The sequence below is a fragment of the Lygodium microphyllum genome, chromosome 28 (genome assembly GCF_053477565.2).
Source record: "Lygodium microphyllum isolate KBCC chromosome 28, Lygodium_microphyllum_v1.1.10, whole genome shotgun sequence".
Taxonomy (NCBI): Eukaryota; Viridiplantae; Streptophyta; class Polypodiopsida; order Schizaeales; family Lygodiaceae; genus Lygodium; species Lygodium microphyllum.
In genome coordinates this window covers 95134016-95154995 of record NC_141162.1, presented here as the reverse complement: position 1 = coordinate 95154995, position 20980 = coordinate 95134016, and the positions used below count along the sequence as shown (strand labels likewise).

Sequence of the window (20980 nt, the reverse complement as noted above, 5' to 3'; positions counted from 1 at the left end):
AGTCAAATGGTAGAGCAAGAGTTGTAGGTTAGATTTAATGTGAAGGATTGTTTTACTAAAGACTTTAATAATAAGTAGTACAAGTTGATTGCCAAGTAGAGTTGGCCACATGTTTACTTTGGATACTAGAATTTGTGCTATGGATGTTGTTATGTACACTAAAGGAAAATGTGTGGTCTCACAGACATTGAAATATGATACAAATATATTGAATATTTAAATGTATAAAGATTAAACTTAATGTAGTCCAAAGGGTTGGTTTACATACATTTAGAGTTGTAAAATTAAGGTTTGTGAAGCATGTCAGTTTGGAAAGTTGCATTTTTTGTAGGACAAAGTTGTAAGCAAGAATATTTTGGATGTTGTGCATATAGATGTTTGGGGATCTATGTAGAATGTGTCTCTTGATACACCAAGTATTTTGTTATATTTGTTGATGATTGCTCTAAAACCCTCTAAGTATATTTCTTGAAGGAAAAAAGTAAAGTGTTTGAGCACTTCAAAACTTTCAAGATTTTTATGAAAACAAAAACAAGCTCGAAAGTTAAGTACTTGAGGTCAAATGGGGCAAGAGAATATCTCTTTCATGATTTAGTGATTTTTTGAGGTCTCATGGGATAAAGTAACAACTTACATGCAAATATACCCCACAATAAAATGGGGTTGCCAAAAGGAAAAATAGGCATACTTTAGAATTTGCATGAGTATTGATGGTTGGGAAGAGTATGCCCAAGTATTTTTAATTTGAGATTGTTCATACTATTGTCTGCATCATGAATAGAATTTGCATGGCTATAGTTCATGGTATGACCTTGAAGAATGTTTCAATGGTAAGAAATTTTATGTGTCACACCTGAAAGTGTTTGGTTGTATTGCATATGTTCATATGCTGAATGAGTTAAGGAAGAAACTAGATCTAAAGGCTAAAAAATGTATCTTTAGAAAGGGTATTGTTGTTATAAGCCTATCAATGATGAGTTTAAAGTGAGCAAGGATATTCTCTTTGATAAGATGAGTAGTCAGTATGCGTCGAGTAAAGATGCATTGGATGATGTTGATGATCATGATAGTTATGTGTAGATAGAAAAGCAAGAATCATACACCCTTAGTGGACCAAAGACATCATTTTCTAGTAGAACTATAGTCTGGGAGACAAAGGAGTAGCCCCACATCTTCAAGTGCATCTACTAGTGTTGTAAGTAATGACAAACGAAAGAAAAAAGTATCAGATTGGAATGATGCATCTACTACTTGTTTAGTTCTTGATGGAGACTCTAGTGGATCATAGGATTTTGGATTATGAGCTTGATATTCCTTCAATCAAGACATTAGGTGTATTGAGAGCACATGGTAATGTAAAGGCTCCATTGAGTGATGTAGTGGTATGTAGGTCTAATAGGGTGAGATACCTATATATGCTATTAGTCTTGCCACCAAGTCCTTAGCATAGATCAAGTGCTTAACTTCTAATCCATCATGATCATGTGCCTTGCCTTTACTGAGTTTGTTAGTGGCACCTTGGACCCTACTCTTCTATAAGGAACATGGAGGTCTTTGGGCAAGGCTCTAATGGATTAGGGATAGAAGACTGACTTGCTACTATGTAGAGGCTGGTTACATACTACTACCATGTATTAGAGGATGTAATGGGTGTGGTTGACAATCCTATCTCAAAAGCCTACATGCCTCTCTAGAATTCGGACTCGAGTCTCTCTCCAACTGGGCTAAGAATGTTCTCTCCTTCAACCATATGAGGTTTCTGATGAGTACTTGGGTTTGCATATTGGTGGCGGATCCCAATGCTACTTCTCTCTATAGGTGAGCTTTGGTCTCATATTACTCATCATCATACTAGTTATTCCAAGGTATCGCATCGGAGGAGGCTCTCTTTATGGACTATGAATGTGTAAAGCCTTGCATTTGTTGCTCTGTGTAGAGACTCATTGAATTGATGAGTGAGCTCACGTAATGGAATGTCACGGTCTACATCATATAATAGTCTAAATACCTCCATCCTTTGCCTCTCTAGAAAAGTAATATCTTGGGTGTCAATGGATTGCATGATGGGTTATAGAGAATGACAAGTAAGCATGATCCAATGCAATTCCAATGAGCCATGGTGAGACTATGAGATCTTGAGTATGAGATATAGGGATTGGAGGCATAATCTATCATGCTGGCACCATGTTGCTCGATGGGGGTATCTAACGAAGCCATTGAGTATGGCTAGTCCGTGTGATGTGCCCGTCTCCACAAAGATACCTTCCATACTCTGTGAATTTCCCCATGTCCAAGAGGCCCTCTCCATCTGTACCTTTGGCATATCCTACTCTTGTAACATCTCCTTAGATGCATCAAAGAGAGACACTTGATGGAAGGCTATCCTAACATTAAAGACCCCAAGTAGAATGACATCTCCCTCCCTCAAGAACTCTCATATATACTCATCTAGAGCTATGTATGGAGAGTGCCCATTGAGTGGGGCCTATCAGGAGATCATAGGGGGGAAGTAGCATATGGCAATGTAGAGAGTACACTCTTCACCCTACACTCTCATCCATATATACCTAGCATGCTTATCCCTATGAACTACATAGATCATTTGCTATATCTCCTCTTTGAATAGCATTGATACTATGCCTAAACTATGACTATTGTGATCTATGTATGTCTCCCTCCTATATGTTCACTCCTATCTTTAGCCTCTCACTTGTGGGTGTGTAGTATGCAACCCCTAATGTGTCTTTGAGTAGAATACCATGTCTCTCTACCTTGGAATGTCTCCTCGAACCCTCCCATGTCCAATCGCAAGGCTTCATAATAATCCCAAACTACTACTATGAAGTTGGTCCCATGGGTCTCACATTGTCATTGGGCTAAGAAAACTCTCCTAGCTTCTATGGTGATGAAGTATTAGAGAATGCTCTTTTGAGCTCTCTCGCACACTATTATGGGTTGCCTTCTTACTCACTCTCCAAGAAAATCTGCATATATCTTTCTTGATTTTCATCGATGCATATAGTTCCTTTGTGTTTTCTTCCATCTTCTCATTCATGCATTTTCAACCCACCACTTGAACATTAAGTGCTTTGAATAACCATTTTTGTTCTTCTTCTAATGTGTCATTAATGATGGTTATTGTAGATGCATGGGCTCCTTGTTTCCCTTTCTTGGCCACTTGGATCCATGGCTCTAATTTCCCCACCTGCCTTTGAGTTTTCTTGAGCATCTCTACCCAAGAAGTGGCTTCCTTTGTTGTCTCCTCCTCTTTATTTTGGAGTTGATGTACTTTTTCTTTGATTTATTTGATCTCCTCAAACAAATTGGGCTAGATTTTCCCATCCTCCAACTTGGATCTTAGCTACATTTCCTCCAACTTCTTCTTAAGAGATGCAATTTCTTTGTCTTGGGCTTTTATCTTTAGTTCAAGCTTCCTCATCATCCTTTTGTTTAGTTGCCTATTTACTATATTAGCACATTATCTAGTTCTTTTCTAGCTTTCTTGATGGCATTTGTGACTGGTTATTCAATCTTGATGCATTCTATGGATGTACTGAAGAGAGCACCTAGTTTGCATCCTAGAACCTAATGGGAAATTCTATCAAATTATTTCAACTTGGACTAAGGCTATGGTAGGATTACTAGGAAGGTGTAGCCATGGTGTAATGGGGGCCACGGGGGGGAGGGAAAGAGCGAGAGTAAACAGGTAAACATGTGGGGTAGAATTAGAGAAAAAGCAAGTGGTAGAGAGGTACATTGGAGGCACAGGTAGAGAGGGAAGGGCATGCTAGCAATGCAAGCATGGAGGGAGGAGGTGTAGATGTAGAGGCTATAACAAGAGGAGAAAGCAAGTGGTGCAAATAAGTAGGAAAATGGTAGGTGTACATAAGAGAGATGGAGGGAGAACATGTTGGCAACATAGGCAAAAAGAGACACCCTCTGGTGTTGAGGGAGAGAAAATGTGGGGGATATATATATATATATATATATATATATATATATATATAGAGAGAGAGAGAGAGAGTGTGTGTGTGTGTGTGTGTGTGTGTGTGTTATGGACATGTTGTGCCAATGCATGCCTTCTACTTTGTGGACCAGTCTTTTTGGAGTCACCTCCCTTTCTCTCTCATCATAGCTTACTTTGCATTGTTTGTTGATAAACAAAAAAGTGGCGCAAGGGAGCATTTCTAGTAGGGAAGCTTGGTATTTTCATCGATAGTGGCCCTGATATGAGTCTCAAGCATTTTATCCTTACTACATCCTCAATATATGGGTTGCTACTAGCCTCACTATGTTCCCTATTATGTGGATTGCCAAATTGGGCATATTTTCCATGCTTGGCATTTGGCTTAGTATCCTCATCACTACTAGCCTCAATATCTTGATAAATACCCGTCTCAAAAATTTGTATATTGCCACCATTAGTAATGGCCACAGTATGAATGCTGCTATATATTGTGACCATTAGTAATGGCCTCAGTATGAATGTTGCCATATATTGATGGAGATAGGGACATACATTGCAAGGTGCATATCAAGACCCATTGGAGCTAGTTGGTTGCCATCAATATGTCATGCTTGTATAGTAGTGTCACAACCTTCTTTGCTTGCAACTTTCTTTGGCATTTTCTTGGCTCCTTCCATACGCCACATCAATTTCCACAAGTGCAATTAATTTTTTGAGCGATTGATTGCTTGAGTGGAATGTTACAAGTTTTCCCACTTGAACTAACCTTTTATTTTCATGCTTGATTGTTTGCATGGAAGGCTATAAGTGGCAGATTAAACTACATGTTGCTGAAGGGATTTGCAATAATGCAACACACACTAGAAATGTTTTGATAGGAAAAATGTTAGTCTTCCATTGATTAATGTGCTCACAAGTAGACAAGGATTTGGATGTGCACATTTTCCTTTGTGCAAATAAGATTGTGGGCAATAAGTGCTTAATGTCCCTCATGCTACCTTATCTTATACATGGGATAGTTGTATAGAGTGACCACCATTCACTTCACCTTCCCTATTATATCATTCATACAAGCAAGCACTGGATTCACCATACTCTTTCATATTATCTAAGGTAGTTATACAAAAGTGAGTACCCCATACACCGCCCCCTCAGGGGAGAAGGAGTGATCTCTTTAAAGAGAATGGACATGAACGACAATGGAGATTGACTAAATTAGATAGGCATCATGTGGGGGAGTGTCTTTGTTATATAACCACAATAAGGGTCATGATGCGAGCCAAAGACACATGTGTGGAACTACATGGTGAAATGATGATAAGAAGAAAAAGCCATCATCTTGGAAATTTATGGACCATCAGGGAGCTAAGGTTTGATGCACGATACATATGTGAAAAAAGAGGGCTATCACTTCCATGCGGTTCAGTTGTCTAAATTTTATATGTTACACATGGGCATGGAAAGATGATTGGTGTAATTTTTATGGTAGGTGATGAGAATGTTAAATTGTTGATTTAGTTCTCTAATTATGTTTTTTTTCTTGGGTGAGGGGATACTTAGGTTGGGTTAGCTTTTTCTTGTAGGGAGACCATTTTGTTTTAGCTATATCATGACAACTTAGCATTGCACTCTTGTATGACATGTGTCTATGTTGTGTAGGGTTGGACCTACTTATATTCTACATGAGAGATGACATGGACCACCATGCACCACAACAATATGTATAGGTACTCATGCATAACATGCTTCGAATGCATACATATACACACATATATGCTAGTTTAGTAGTCACAAAACACATAATGTCCTCTCGAATGTGTAAAGGAGAATGGATGTTGAACCCTTAAATAAACATTTTGATTAGTTAATAACAACTTGGAAAGGGAGCCTTAGTCACTTCATGTGACACTAATCTAATGACTAAACCAACGACTGTTTCAAGCTTTCTATGATTCCATAGGCCTTGAGAAGGCCAACAAAAGTGTAGTGGTTTGGCTTCGTCCTCCCACATGTGTAGATGCAATCACACTGCTATATCACTGAGTCCAACCACAAAGCGAGCACGATATAGTCATAAAGCCATTGAGCTCAACATGGTGCTACAAGAGAGACACATGCTGATGGATTAGTTTGATGCTAGAGATGGCCTTTCTCTTGCAATAGGCCTTGAGTAGGCACAAGTAAATGGCTTCCGAAGGTGTGGAAGCAGTATAGGTATGTCTACGTGTCCAACCTAGCATAGGGTTTGGATCTCCTCAAAGCGAGGAGGGCTTTTGGAAGCTACCTGCAGTGGCAAGGGCTACAATTGATGGAATTCCTTGCAAGGATGCACAGATCATTCATTGGAAGTTTGGGAGGGAGAGAGAAAGAGAGATGCTGCAACACTCTTGTGTCTATTATAATAGAGAAGAAGAAAAAGAGATAAAGTCAATGTTTTGTTGAGATTGTGATATCTATGGCATTAGCGAAAATTTGGAGCTGAAATAGGCCCTTCAAGGATTTGGATTAGTTTCTTAATCACATATCAACCAAATTAAAAGATAAGAGAAAATGCACCTCATTAATTGCTTGATTTTCTCTAACTTTAGGGTCAATTTTGAATTAAATAGACATGGTAGCTCTCATTTTTCTCTCTCTTTCCTTTACTTTTGTGTTTAATGAGCTTATTCATAAGATTTTTTAAAGACCTCATAAATAATATTTGATTATGACCTATAGATGCCAACTTAGATTCTAGCACATTTTATTTTTTGGCAAGGTGGGCTCTCTCTTCGATGCCATCAATCTAGAACAAAATAATTTTCTTAATGATCAACGCTCAAGCAAGAAGACTTGAAATGCCCATGAAAAGGGACACGGAGAGAGAAAATCAAGAATAAATTTTTCTAATTTTTTGAAAAAGGTTTTGTCTTTTTCAAAAGCAAGAGATCCACACATAATTTATAAGTGGGTAATTTCTTTGAGGACAGGCACCAACTTGCCTCCCCACCATTGTAATAGCAAGCATGTGCAATAATTTTCCTAGAGAGGAAGTAATAACCTTGACCTCATTCTTCAAATTTGTGCGTAAGCCAAGGAAGAGCATGCATATAGGCACTCTAGATAATAGAACTTCCTTGAAAGCCAATAGAGTAGGAAAGTATTTGGTTTCTTTCCACCTTAGGCCTAACCTATCCTTAATAGAAACCCTTACCAACAAACTTGTATTGCACCAAGTTACACTTAATTTGGAAAGTAGTTCTGACCTAATGAGGTAACTTATTATTGGTATTCTCCCAAGGGATAACATAGATGACCCTTCTCATAATAGGTTATTCTCCTGAGGGATAACATAGATGAACCTTCTTCTCACAAGAGTGGAGCATCATCAGGCCAAATTTGGTATTTTGTAGGTTAACCAACATAGGTTGAAACATGACATGCACATCACAGGCGACTTGCTTCACTTGCATTGAATAATTCGTAACTCCATGTTAGTAACATTCATGAATCTCTTTACCTTCATTGTAGCCTTGGGATCATCTCTTAGGCTTTTTATAAATCTTTTCTTCTTAGGATTTTTATAAACCTTTTCTTCTACATGTAGGTTGATGAACAACAACATGTGGACAACATGCCATGTATTTGCATGTAAACTTAGCTTCACACTACCCCAACCATAGAGCAATCATTCTATTGCAAATTTGAACCTTGCTAGTTGATTCCTTGGACACATGGACAATTTGTGATTGTTATTTTGGACTTTTTAAAATAATGCATAAGTGTTAAAGCAATAAAATACTTATATCAACTCCTATATGGGCGATGCAACTTAGCATCTTGCTAAACCTTCTTCAAGGCTTTATGCACTACTTTGAAGATAGCCTCCCTCTTCCCTAATCCCTAGCATGCTATCAAAATCTCTTCCTTGCATCCCTCTACATTGGGAGAAGAGAAATGTGATGCTCTTCCAAAAACAAACCCATTTCTATGTTTCCAAATGAACTTAATTACCACTCCCTTGACTATCTTGTAGATCCTCAATGAGGCTTCATTAAGCTTCCTATCTTCTCCAAATGTCACACTCTTGGCATTGAAGCGTACATGAAAGCTTGCTTGTTGATCCACTTACTTATTTTAGCCCAAGACTTTTAGCTTCATTGCACTCTCAAATCATGTGCTGAACAAATTCGATCTCCCTCTAACGCATTGGACACATGGGAAATCAGCATGGACTTGTGTAGCCTTTCTCTCGTAAGAAATTTTGTTGGTCAACACCTTCCAAAGGACAAAATTAAGCCTACTAGAAGGGGTTGACTTCCATACCATTCTCAATCTCCTTTTATAGGTTCTCATCTTGATTCTCGAGTATTTTTTCCTCTAGTACTCCATGGTCTTCATCAACATGTGGTTTTAAAATGGTTGAAGATCACTCCTATTTTTGTAATTAACTTGGGTGCACTATTTCCTAGTTTGTAGACACTTCATAGGATGAGCATCCTCTCTTAGGTATGAAGTAGGTCAGTCATCCTTCACCTTTCCAAGAACCTTTATCAACAATCACTACATTTCTTTGTTCATAAACCTCCATCGTTATGATATCTGAGTAGTCTGAGCCAAGGCTCTTGCCATAAATCCTTCCACCTCTGCAATCCTTTCTCATGGATGCTCTTAGAGAGTTTAGATTTAATTGTAATTGGAGCAAATGGGGCTTTAAAGGACTTTCCGCACAGGCTAAATTGACTACTCTTAAGATGCATCACCTCTTGCATTTTTATCCTCCACCCAAGTGGTGTATTGGATTACACTCTTCCACACCTTGTAAAGGGCATTGACAATCTCTCAATTCTTGATTTTTAGCTTGACTACATTGAACATTAGTAGGTTGCTCCAGTTCAGATTAGCCCAAACATCTCGTTGAAAGGAGTTATTGGCTTTTTCTAGTAGAGATTCGACCCTAAGGCCCCCTTCCTTCTTGTTTGTGGTGATACTGTCCCAAGATATAGAGTGCCAATCATGGTCATCCTATTTGTTCCAGAAAAACTTCCTAAACAACCTCTCCATTTCATTCTAGGCTGATTTGCTAAAAGTAAATAAGCTAGCAACAAATATAATTGCTACCACTATCATTGAGTTGAGCACAACAATTTTGGCACTCATTTCCTCCTCAGAGCTCCATTTATGGATTTTGCCCTCAATTTTAACTTTCACCCATAAGAATCTTTGATTTTCATTTAAGCCTAGGCCCAATGGGCATCCCCAGATATTTGAAAACTTCACCCTTACCAATAGTATTCATACCATAAGCATTAAGCTAATCTTGCGCTTCCCCAAGTCCTAGGTAGAGAAGCTTAGTTTTGATCTTTTGAACTTACTAATAGTAGAACCTTGGAAAGTATCCACCTAAACGCGCTGCACTCAAACAATATGTGAGTTATTGTTTACAAAGAATTGCAAGACAAAGAAGTGCCCATTTGATAGTGAAAGATCCTTCAAGGTGTCAGTGTGATGATTGCAAATAGTAGGGGGGCAACGGGGCAACTTTGTTGCTGATACTATTCTTGCTGTTGTTGTATGTGCATATCAAAAGCTTGTAAAATTTGTTATACATCATCAAGGGGAAAGGCTTCCCTAGGGATCCATTAACATACACTTGTGCTTTTGCATTCAAGAACATGGCTCTAACCCAACCAATGAACTTCTCACCAAAGCCCATAACCTACCATGTAAGAATTATGAAGCCCCATGATACTCAATCATAGGTGTTTTCAAAGTCAAGATTGAGTAGCAAATATTCCTAGCCACTTGCTAAGGCTAGTCAATTGCAATAGCCATATTTAAGGTGGCATCTTGAATCTTCCTTAAAAAAAAAACACCATATTGATGGCGGTGTAGGATACATGCTAACAGTGTTTTAATCCTCAAGCTAAGACGTTTGTTGTAGCTTATGGGACATATTTAGCATTGTTAAGGGTTGCCAATGAGATACTTTAATCCTTGCAAAGCTAGCTTGGGGATGACCTTGATTAAGTCGGCATTGGTGTCTCTTGGGAACTCTCCTTTGCTTAGATAGTAATTTATGAAACTTGTGAAGTTTGCCCCATAAATGTCCCATAAGGCCTTGAATACTTTTGTAGGAAATCTGTCCACATCTGGTGACCTACCATCTTTCATTTTCATTAGGGCAAAGCGTAACTCATCTTCTATTAAAGTTTGACATACAGTTCCATTTTCCTCCTCATCTATTGATGAAGTGTACCCTCAAAAAAATTATGTCACCTTCTAGTCATAATCGAGGGCCTTTGGGTAAGGATTCTCAACAATGGCCACTGAGTGGTCTTGAGATTTCTGTAGTGTTAGTGTGAAGATTATCGACATCATCCTAGATGCATATAATGGGTTCTTTCTCCATCTTGGCTTTAAGAGCATTAAAGTAGAAGGAAGATGGAGTATCTCCAACAGCTTCCTAGCGAGCTGTCAATTGAACCTTTGTAGCTTGCACTCGAGCACGCTACTCTCGTTCCAAGTAACTCTCACAATTGTAGGAGCTAAAGAAGAATAGGGTCACAATTGAACCTTCGTAGCTTGCACTCGAGCACGCTAATCTCATTCCAAGTAACTTTCACAATTGTAGGAGCTAAAGAAGAATAGGGTCACAATTGAACCTTCGTAGCTTGCACTCGAGCACGCTAATCTCATTCCAAGTAACTTTCACAATTGTAGGAGCTAAAGAAGAATAGGGTCACAATTAGCATCATGAATAGCAAGTAACAAATCACTTCTAACTTGGGCAACACAATCCAAATTCCTCTTCCTTGCAAGTGCAATAGCTCAGCCATGTTCCTTGGTTAGGAGGGCAAGAGCTTTTAGATAACTACTCCAAGTCTCCACAGGGCCCACTACTTGCTCTTTTGTTTGGGACCACACATGGTGAGCCTTCATCACAAATTGAGGGCTATCCAAGAAGGAAGTGTTGAATCAAAAAAGAGTGGGCTGTTATACTTGGTATAATCATCAAACTAGACCAAATTGGCACATGTTTGGATTGCTACTATGCCAATAATGGAGGCTGGTGGTGTACTCTTGAGAGTAAAATCAACATCAACCCTGACATCATTGCATCAGATCACTTTCCCTTAATGCGTTACTTGGCCTTCTTGTGACATGTTGAGGCTTTTGAATGGGGTTAAAATCTTAACTAAGTAAAATTCAAGAACAAGGGTGAAACCAAGCATATATTATATGTGTGTGGGTGTTGTGTACAAAGAGAGGAAAGGTCCAACGGCGTGTCCGGAGTCCGGTCATTCGTGTGGGCCGGACAAAAGTCTAAAACCCTCTCAAACATAAATACAACTCACAAGCTACTCTTCTGTGCTGGCTATGGGCTATGGTGGCTGCAGGTTCTCTCTCTCTCTCTCTCTCTCTCTCTGTGTGTCTGTCTGTCTGTCTGTCATGCGTCGCTCCAATGCAGGCGATGGCGTTGGAACATAAAGACGCTTCATCTTTGTGAGCAAAAGCCCTCCTGTAGGGTTTAAGCTTCGTCCCCAGCCGAGAACAGGGGCCTCTGCCTGAGTATTTAGTTTAGTACGCAGAAATCCCTGTCTGCATACTCAGACAGATGATAGATACATTGGTTTTCGATTTATTGCGCCGGTTCTCCTCCTGCTGCTTTTCCTCTTCATCAGTGCTGCAGGACACAAGAATCTGACCAGAGTACTCGAATCACATTTCTGCTGACTGTGTTTTGTGCGTTTTGATCTTCCACCTTATCCATCCTTGTTGTTGAGTGGTCTCTCAGTAAAGCTCATACTGATTAGACCCGACACAGATTGTAGGGATGGCCTCCATGGAAGCCATATGATCACTCTTCTGCCATTTTTTAACATCTGTAGCTTTTGATCATCTTCTTACCCCTTTGGAAGTGGCACTCCATGTGCGTTCTTCTCTAACTCAGGATGCGAGTCATAGCAATGGTAGGCCTGTCAATTTTATAAGGTATGGGCCGCATGTTGGAGGTTGTATATGTGAAAGAACCAGCATCGCCATCATTCTTTTCTTCATCATCGTCACTGTCGTCGTCGTTCTCATCATCATCGTCACCATCATTATCAGCATCAACAACAACTACAGCATCATCATCCACATTTCAACCGGCTGCTGCCAAGCCGTTTCCTTCCCCTTGCACATCCTACATGGCCAACTGCATTCACCCTCCCCCCGGGTGCTGTGCAGCCTGTGGCTGCTCCCAGGATGGTCGAAGGCTGCATCGGATTATGCATGATGGAATGTTTCATCAACATTGCACCAGGTGCATTCTCTTCAGTTACAAGACCATGTATTGCTCCCTGTGCTTTGAGATATATAGTGATCCAAGCCAGCTTGGAGACCCGTCTTTGTGGCTGACATGCTCCAAATGCCAGCAGTTCACTCATTGGGAGTGTGCTAACGATCAAGGGGTTCCTACCGACTCTGTCTTCTTTACATGCCATGATTGCTCCAAACCTAGAGGGAGTGGGCAAAGTCCTTCAAATGCTGATGGGGCTGTTAAAATACTAAGGGAGGAGGACTCTGCACTGAAGAAAGTTAAATACAGCTGTGATTCACAACAGAGCTCTGCTGCATGCTCTGATGATGAGACACTGTTAGCTGCTCGGATTGTTGCCGCACTGGCTGTAAAGGCAGCTGAAGAGGCCAAAAAGAAAGCTGCAACCTTAGCCGCAGCTGCAGTGAAGGCTGCAGTTCATGCCAAGGTCGCCCTTGATGCTGCCTACAAGGCTGAACAGGAGGGAGCGAGGTGGAGGTTAGAAGCCCACAAGCAATTTTCTCCTCTGAAAAATGTGCAGCCGCTTGGATCAGCACCTAATTTTGGGGCAACTAGAATGAGGAAAGTGCAAACAAAGCATTTCAACGATGAGAGTCCATTGAGGCATCCCAATATCATTGCCGGTCCTGGGAGTCAAATTATTGCTGTGGACTGTCATAGGAAGATGGATGATACTCATGTAGCAAGTGAAGCCTTGCTGAAAGGGAATTTTGCAGGTTCCGTGCAGGAACATAATCAGCTGAATAGTCCATCAGGCAATGAACAGGACATGTCCTCTTCACTAAGAGAAATAGCAGGAACTTGCTCTGATGCAGTTCCACTTGTTAAAAGTACCACCTTTTCAAAAACTGTGTTAAATAGTTCATCCACATTATCAGCCACTGCTGATGCAGTTTTACCTTCCCATGGTACCGTTTTGATCAATGCTTCTCCAACACTTGACAAGTCACTAATGGAAGATGGCTCTGCATCTGCTCTCCCTAGTTACACTGGGGTCCTCTGTTCTAGTCCAAAAGAAGCGTCTGAGCAGGCTAGTCAGCTAGCTTTGTCCAAGTCAACAATGGAAGATGGTTCTGTACCTCCTCTCCCCAGTGACACTGGGGTTCTCTGTTCTGGTCCAAAGGAAGTGTCCGAGCAGGCCAGTCAGCTAGCTTTCTCCATAGTTATAGATGATGAAGTAGTTGATGATTTTGTGGACATAGGAGCTCTGTTACCTGAAGAGAGTGAAGAAAGAGACAATATCAGCAATCGGTATGTCACGTTAGGAGATTCAGCTCCTCCAGCAGGGAACAGTGGAATGGAGGTAGATGACGGGATTGCATCACCAGAAAATGATGACTTAGCATGTTTTCGAGCTCTATTTCAACATAGTCCAGCGTCAGATTCGAGTTCATGTTCAGAGGATGTAATGATGACAGGTGAGTTCGATGAATATTTCAAATTGACATCTGTTATGGTCAAGGAAGATATTGGGCCACAAGTTTGAAATTATGTTGTGCAGTCTCAGATGTCGATGATAAGCCACTGACCTACAGTGCAATGAACTCAATCTATTCAGCCACTTTACAGACAGCAACTTTGACTGATGCTCAGACAGGTCAGATTACATTGTTCCTCCATGTTTAACATGAATAATCCATTTAAATAGTCCAGGATAGGTTATATATGTGTATTGCTTACTTTGTGCTAATTCATTGCAGGAGCATAGTGAAGGCATTAATGGATTGCAATCTGCTTCTGCAATCAAGATTTATCCCTTCTGTGTCGGAAGCATCTATGGTATCACATTCTTTGAAAGTCACAAATTTAACTGTGGTTTTTGAATTCTTTAGCAGCCCATCCTTCATTTTTGGAGAGTGCTTGAGGAGGTGGGCTGCAATTTTCCCCTGAGTGGAAATCCAGGTCAAACTTAGGATGTAGATGGTCTATGCAAGCGACCCCATTGAGTACCACAAGTTAGTCCTGTTTTGAGAATCAGTTCAAGCTTTTGAGAGTTTAATTGTACAACGGGATGTGCTGCAGATGTAGCTTTTTCATACAAAGATCTCAGTGTCTCAAAGTGTGCATGCTGGGATTACCAAAATTATGGGCCTCCACAACCAGGCAGGTCTTACACCATTCTCTTTTAAGTCTCAGAGATGCTGTCGACAAACCTGCTAAGTGCATTTTTAAGAATTAATGCGCTGTTTGGTCAAGAATTCAGGGTGGAATGGGACAAATTTCTTTGCTATTTCTGCTTCTGGGATGAGCTATTCGGTCGGTGGTTATTTTTTAAGCTCATGCAAACAATTAATGTGCTAGATACTGTTGTACTGTTATTCTGCCTCCTTTCCATGCTCACGTGTCATGATTACATGTATGCTCGTCAATTCATAGAGTTCCACATGCCTCTGAGGTATTGCTGTGAAATTCGTAAGGATGTCCATGTGTGTTCAACAATCGGAGTATCTGGATAGTAGGAGAGTACTGAGACAAACCTGTTTTAGTAGCATTAGGCCAACTAAAGCCAGGATTCTAGTTGCAAGCCTGGTGGAAGAGTGATGCATATTATACTATACATGGAATATTGGAGGTGTAGTTCTGATTGTATCAGTGGATCTTCTTATGGACCTAAGGGTCTTTCAAAGGTGCAAAATAATCCAAATCAATTCAACTCAACGTGTGGGTTGTGAGATTTGAAACAGAGATAAGTGCACTGGGTGGAGCACCTTGTCCCTGCACGTATATATTTGATCAAATGCTCTTTTTTGCAGTGTTGCCCATCAGAGCGTAATGGCTTATTAATGCTCCAAAATAAACAAAACCTACTGGAACATGTGCCATTTCATTTAATGTCATGTGGGGCTGCTTGAGAAGAAGTGCTGCACAAGGTAGGTAGGGCGCTGTGTTGTGGGGAAGACTGCGAGGCCCTTCTTGCAACCCTTGAATGTGTTTATGTGGAGCTTTACTTGTGAACTCAAGGATTTACTTCCCAAGAGTTGATCCAATCCTTAAGAAGACAAAGGATTGGAATGCTTTTTACACGGTTAACCTAGTTTAAATATATTTAGAGAATGTGTGCATGGCATTGTATATCAAGTCTGGTGATATGTTGAATTCATAAGTATCATATAACCTCCAGTATATGGTTTCACCAGAAATGCTTGCCTCTTTAATCTCTTAATTGAATGTACAAGCACTTTTGCTATCTTCAACAGCTAATGGTACCTGCTCCGTATGCCTTCTTTGGTGGTTATCTATTGTGATAATGGTTTCCATTATTGATACACCCACCTTCAAAGTTTAAATTACCTTTGAGTAGAGTTGTTTTGGCTACCATTGCATAGAGAATGAAATTTACCAAATCATTTTCATCATCTCTTTCCTCTTTTGGATTTATGCCTTACTCTATGCTCTTGCCTTTTTTTTTTGTTGTAGAGTCACCATTTGTTCTGTATTCTTGCTTCAGAAATGTAGTCACAAGATGACCCTTATCCATGGGATGGGATCTCTGCAAAGCCACAAACTGAATGAAAGCCTAGAGAGGTGTGACCTGTGAGCCTTGGCAAGGCCTAACCTTACAATTTGCAAAACATGAACTTTGGATGTGGCTCCTTCAAAAGCTACTACATCCCTTTTGCAGGCCTTTGTGCACCAAGTATATTCCTTTCTTCTGGTATTGTACGAGCTTCATATCATTAAAGGAAGGATTAGATAATTGCCTAAGAAGATTGCAAGCAAAGACTCTTTGTCTAAGGTGCCTAGGTCACTCAAAAGGACAGCCCTGATGTAGATTGAGTCAGAAAAATTGGTGTCCTTCATCCATCTTCTGACCCAGCACTACATGGCCTCTTTTCAGTGCCAACACCAGTGAGGAATTGTCTCATCATCTCTCCTACCATGGGCAGAACATGGAGATATTCATCATTTTGCTAACCCTTCCTTGATTGGCAGCTTAGTCATAATAAATTTTCAAATCAACAATGCCATGCCTGTCTGACCTTTGCTTTTCAGGTTCTGATCCTGGTTCTGGGAAAGCACTGGCAAAAAACTTTGCAGGACACTGTTTGAGAAAAGAAGCATTTCTTTATGATTGGCAAGGGCTTAAGAAGGGGCAGCAAGCCTCTAAATGCTTTTCAAGTAAGAGGCAAGCCAATAGAATTTGCAGTTGCCGGTGGTATCTGGGGTATGATTACAAGTGCCCTTCATCTTGCATGCACATGGCTTATCTAAGCACAGAAAAAAAGGGAATGAGTAGCAAGCATACAGGTAGGTTACTCATCTTGGTTAGTGATGGTTGCCTTTTGTACCACCGGGGATGTTTGACCACCGAGCACAGTGTGCCCTTTGATCTCTACTGCATGAAAGTCAAGTAGCTAAACTGTCAATATGACTGATTATCAAATCCTAAAGTGAAACCTTAAAACCTAATTATAGTAAAGGATATTACACACTAACTTAAAGAAACCCTCTACAGCTTAGTAATCTCAACGTTGTGCCCTAAGCTCAAGTGATGTGTCTAACTCCAAGTAGCTCTCTAAAGTATCCAAGCTTTCTCTAAACCAATGACTTGGTAAAGATATCAACCGAGTGGTCTCTAGTGTTCATATGAATGACCAATCATTCCTATTGATACCATCTGATGAAGTGGTAGTATATCTCCATGTGCTTTTCCTAACTTGATACTTTTGGATTGCTTGGAATCTAATGGAGCCAAGGGACTTCACATGTAACCAATAACCAATATCGCACTTTTATATTGTGCACATGTTTTGGATAAAGAATTGATGGGTTGCTTCTTCCTACTCTAACCAGCCATTCCACAGCTAAGAAAAGAAGTATATCGTTTGATTGGTCGTCATAATAACCACAAACAACCCAACTAGCATGAGATTGGCCAACAAGCTCAATGTCTTTGCATTGTAGAGAAACAAACCAAGTTAAATTATGGCCTTTATCTCATGATCCTTCTCACCACATCCAAGGTTGTTGAACTTTTGCATTAAACTATTTAATCAACCCAACTAAGTAGCTAACATCCAATCAAGTAATGGTAAGATGTATCCAACTCACAACCATCTATTTGTACAATCACATAATCTACCTAATGTCCAATTTTTGCCATAAGATTGAAGTTGAGATCTATGAACCCAAGGGCTTGCAATCCAAGGTGCAATACCAACATCCAATCAAGTAATAGTAAGATGTATCCAACTCACAACCATCTATTTGTACAATCACATAATCTACCTAATGTCCAAATTTTGCCATAAGATTGAAGTTGAGATCTATGTATCCAAGGGCTTGCAATCCAAGGTGCAATACTTGGCTAGTGTATCATGCTTATATGGTCTTTGAATGAACCAAATGCCATCACAACCTCAATCCAAAGCAAGAGCTTCAAATCACTTAGATCCTTCATATCAAATTGAGCGAGCCTTTTCTCTAACTTTAACAATATCATTTTAATCATTGTCAATCAAAATAAGATCAACATAAATGAAAATTAGAATGTTGCTTGTCAATGTGTTGATATTCTTTTTTAGAGCTCTAAGTGCTCGTCCCAATCCATATAGAACTTTCTTTCATTAGGGAAAAGTTGGATTCACATTTGGGCCTTTTGATTTTAAAATAAAAGAGAGCACGTTCAAGTGATAGCATGAGAGGTGTTGTAGGTAATATGAGGATTCCTATTTTTCTCATTTCAGTAAATTTTCTATATAAAGCATTTAAAGGTATTTTTGGAGGACAAATTCATTGACGTATAAAAGGCAAGGGGTTTGTGGTATATAAGTTGGTGAATAATGACATTTTTTGTTGGTCCCACACTTGCCTAAAATCTTCCCATACTTTTTTAGAAATTCTTGAATGATTGCAATAAAATGCTTTTCCTTTAAACAATTTCCACAGGATCCATTGTTCATCTTGTATTGCTCTTGAATGAGTTGTATGCCTAAATCCTAGATCAAGTGAAAAAGTTATTTGGGGATTCTAAACAAGGTTCAACACCTATATCACCTTGCGTTGGTCCTACCCAACTAATCTATGGATTGAGCCAACACAATATCATTAGGGATGACCAAGGATGTTGAGGACCTCACATTATGTTGGTCATGCGAACTTGTATAAATTGTGTGTAGAACTTGGATCAAGCTAACATAATTAGTTGTCATAAAGGTTGTCAAAGACCTTGTATCATGTTTTGATGGTCTAATTGTGCACACCTGTGGATCCAACCCCATGTCAAATTATGTTGATCCTATGTATCTTAAAGTTGGATTGAGCTAGTGCAATGCAATTAGGGGTTCTCAACAAGCACACTCACGTTGTATTGGTCATTGCCATGCTTAGGGTATACAATGTACCTAGATCATCCCATGTGATATGGCCTTCTTGATGATGCAAAATGGCCCATGTCACATTGTATTGCTCGCTACAAATAAACCTTCGATTAAAAAAAAAAAACCTTGAATGAAGCGACCACAATGTGATAGTGCCTAAATAGCCTAGAAGTTCTTATTGCATTGCACTAGCTTAATAAGATAAAAAGTGAAAGGACTCAATGTTGTGCAATCACTTGGGAAGAAAATGCTTGTGCTCTTCTCTTGATTGAACAAAATAGTTTGACTTTTGGCATTTAGCCATATATAGTCCTTACAAGTGTTGATGTTAAGAATCACATCATGTCACACCATGCCACATCTCATCACGCTACATCACTTCACACGTGTTTGTTATGTATATATATTGATGCTTTAAATGTGATTGGGTATGCATGCGACTCAATTTTGAGTTCTCTATGTGTGTATACATGCGTGCATGCGCATGCTTGTTGCTTCTTAACTTCCTTTTGTGATTGGAGGTGTTGATTATTTAGTTTCATTGATCTCTCTACTTCTTTTCTACACACTTTTGACTAAAACTTAATCCACACTTTGACTCTTTTGTATTAAACCAATAAAACATGATAAAAGATTATAAGAGTTTTCCAAACCTATTAGTAATTCAAGATTGATCAAGGTAGTAAATTTAAGTTATGTCGATCCAATCATATCCTTGATGAACACAATGTGATTAAGACCTATGGAGATGTCCCAATACTTGTTATCATGTTGCATTGGGATAGTCTCTATTTGGACCAACACAATGTAATTATGGATTATGAGAGCATCCCAAACCTTGTCACTGTGATGCGTTGGTCTAGTTAGTCCATTAGCAGCTTGGATCAACATACCTTCATTAGGGGTGAATGGAATGTCCCTTGACCCTTTATCACATTTGTATTTGTTTAATCTCAGATTGGATCAACTCAATATGCTCAAGAGATGTGGGAACATTGTAGAAGCTATCATTGTATTGTGTTGATTGGTTTCTCCACTCATAGCTTGAATCAATATAATTATAAGGCCATCTCACGACACCTTTTTTGTTAATTCAATCTCATTAGGGAAATGGGATGTGGAGGGGTTAAAAGTTGCATGTGCTTAGTTGTCTATATTTATCTTATACTTATTGTTAGCATATATATATACCATGGAGATGTCGAGTTCTATATGAGTTGGTATCCACTATGTGCCTTGGTGATGTCGTAGGATATTATTCACTTGCGCGTTAGTTGATTGACATGAGGATATGCCAATGATTCTACAATTGGACTACATCCATGTAGTCCATTCTTGGTTATTTACATTCATTCTGCCACCTATTCTTTTCTTAACAGGCTCACACTTAGTGACTGCGTTGTGAAGCGCTTTTGCATAAACTCGAAATCCTTAGTAAAACATTAGACATGTATGATTTTTAAAGCTTAATTGTATGTGTAACTATTTGTTTTCTTGTCGAATTTTTTGTGTTTGTTTAGAGCAGTAATTATTTGTGTTATTTTGTATTTGTTGAGCTTGAAAATTTTATAGCCTTGGTCGAGATTGGTGTTTTTTGGACAGATTGGAGCAGGACTTTGATGGTAGCTATTGCACATTCTAAAATATGTATATTTCTTGTCGATATCTTTGCATAATACGGCGATTATGGGATCACGAGCACTTCACGTTGCACTTGTTGGAAGCATTGCACTTGGGGGTTGTCTCTTGCTTTTATCAAATACTTTCATGCTATGGGTTGGGTTGATACACTCATTGCACCATTGTTGTGCATTAGCATAGCATAATGCCCGCTATAGTTATATGTAGTAAATCTTAGATGCACGCACACTTGAGAGAGCTCCTTCATTGTGGACACATAGTTTTTTGCACACATGAGAGTTGGGATTTTCATCATTGAATTAGGAATCTTTAGATCAGTGGGGGGAATGTGATTGGGCAAGTTTGAGGATCGTGAAGGATACTTACAATTGTGAGATGGGTTACTTATTTAGTTAACATCATAAGGACCACTATTTTTCAAAGTTATTGTGAGATTTGGGTGGGTGGAGTGAAGTGCAATTATTAATATTTTCGTTGAGTGTTGAGACACACATGTAAAGCAAGTTTTTCATCTTAGCAAGGTTTTGACCTATGGTTATGTGACTGGTTTGGACTCAACAATAGAGAGCCTTGTAAGACTACATGTAGCTTTAAGTTGATAGTTTGATCCTGGTTGGTGTTGATTTGATCAAAGAGAAGAGCTATTAGCAATGGCCATTTATTGATGAAGAGTCCTATCTACAATTGGATGGCCTGTCATTTGATCTTCTTGGCCTTCTCCCCCATTTATTCCTAGTGTGTTTGATATTG

The 20980-nt window shown here is 39.4% G+C and overlaps 1 protein-coding gene across 1 annotated transcript; it reads left to right on the top strand.

Moving 5' to 3' along the window:
- The first annotated feature begins 11336 nt into the window (after positions 1-11336).
- Positions 11337-15415, top strand: LOC148011772 (uncharacterized). Its single transcript, XM_087670871.1, has 3 exons — positions 11337-13687; positions 13771-13866; positions 13970-15415. The coding sequence occupies exons 1-3, from the start codon at positions 11944-11946 to the stop codon at positions 13975-13977; spliced, it is 1848 nt and encodes a 615-aa protein (XP_087526997.1). The 5' UTR covers positions 11337-11943; the 3' UTR covers positions 13978-15415.
- Positions 15416-20980: the final 5565 nt, after the last annotated feature.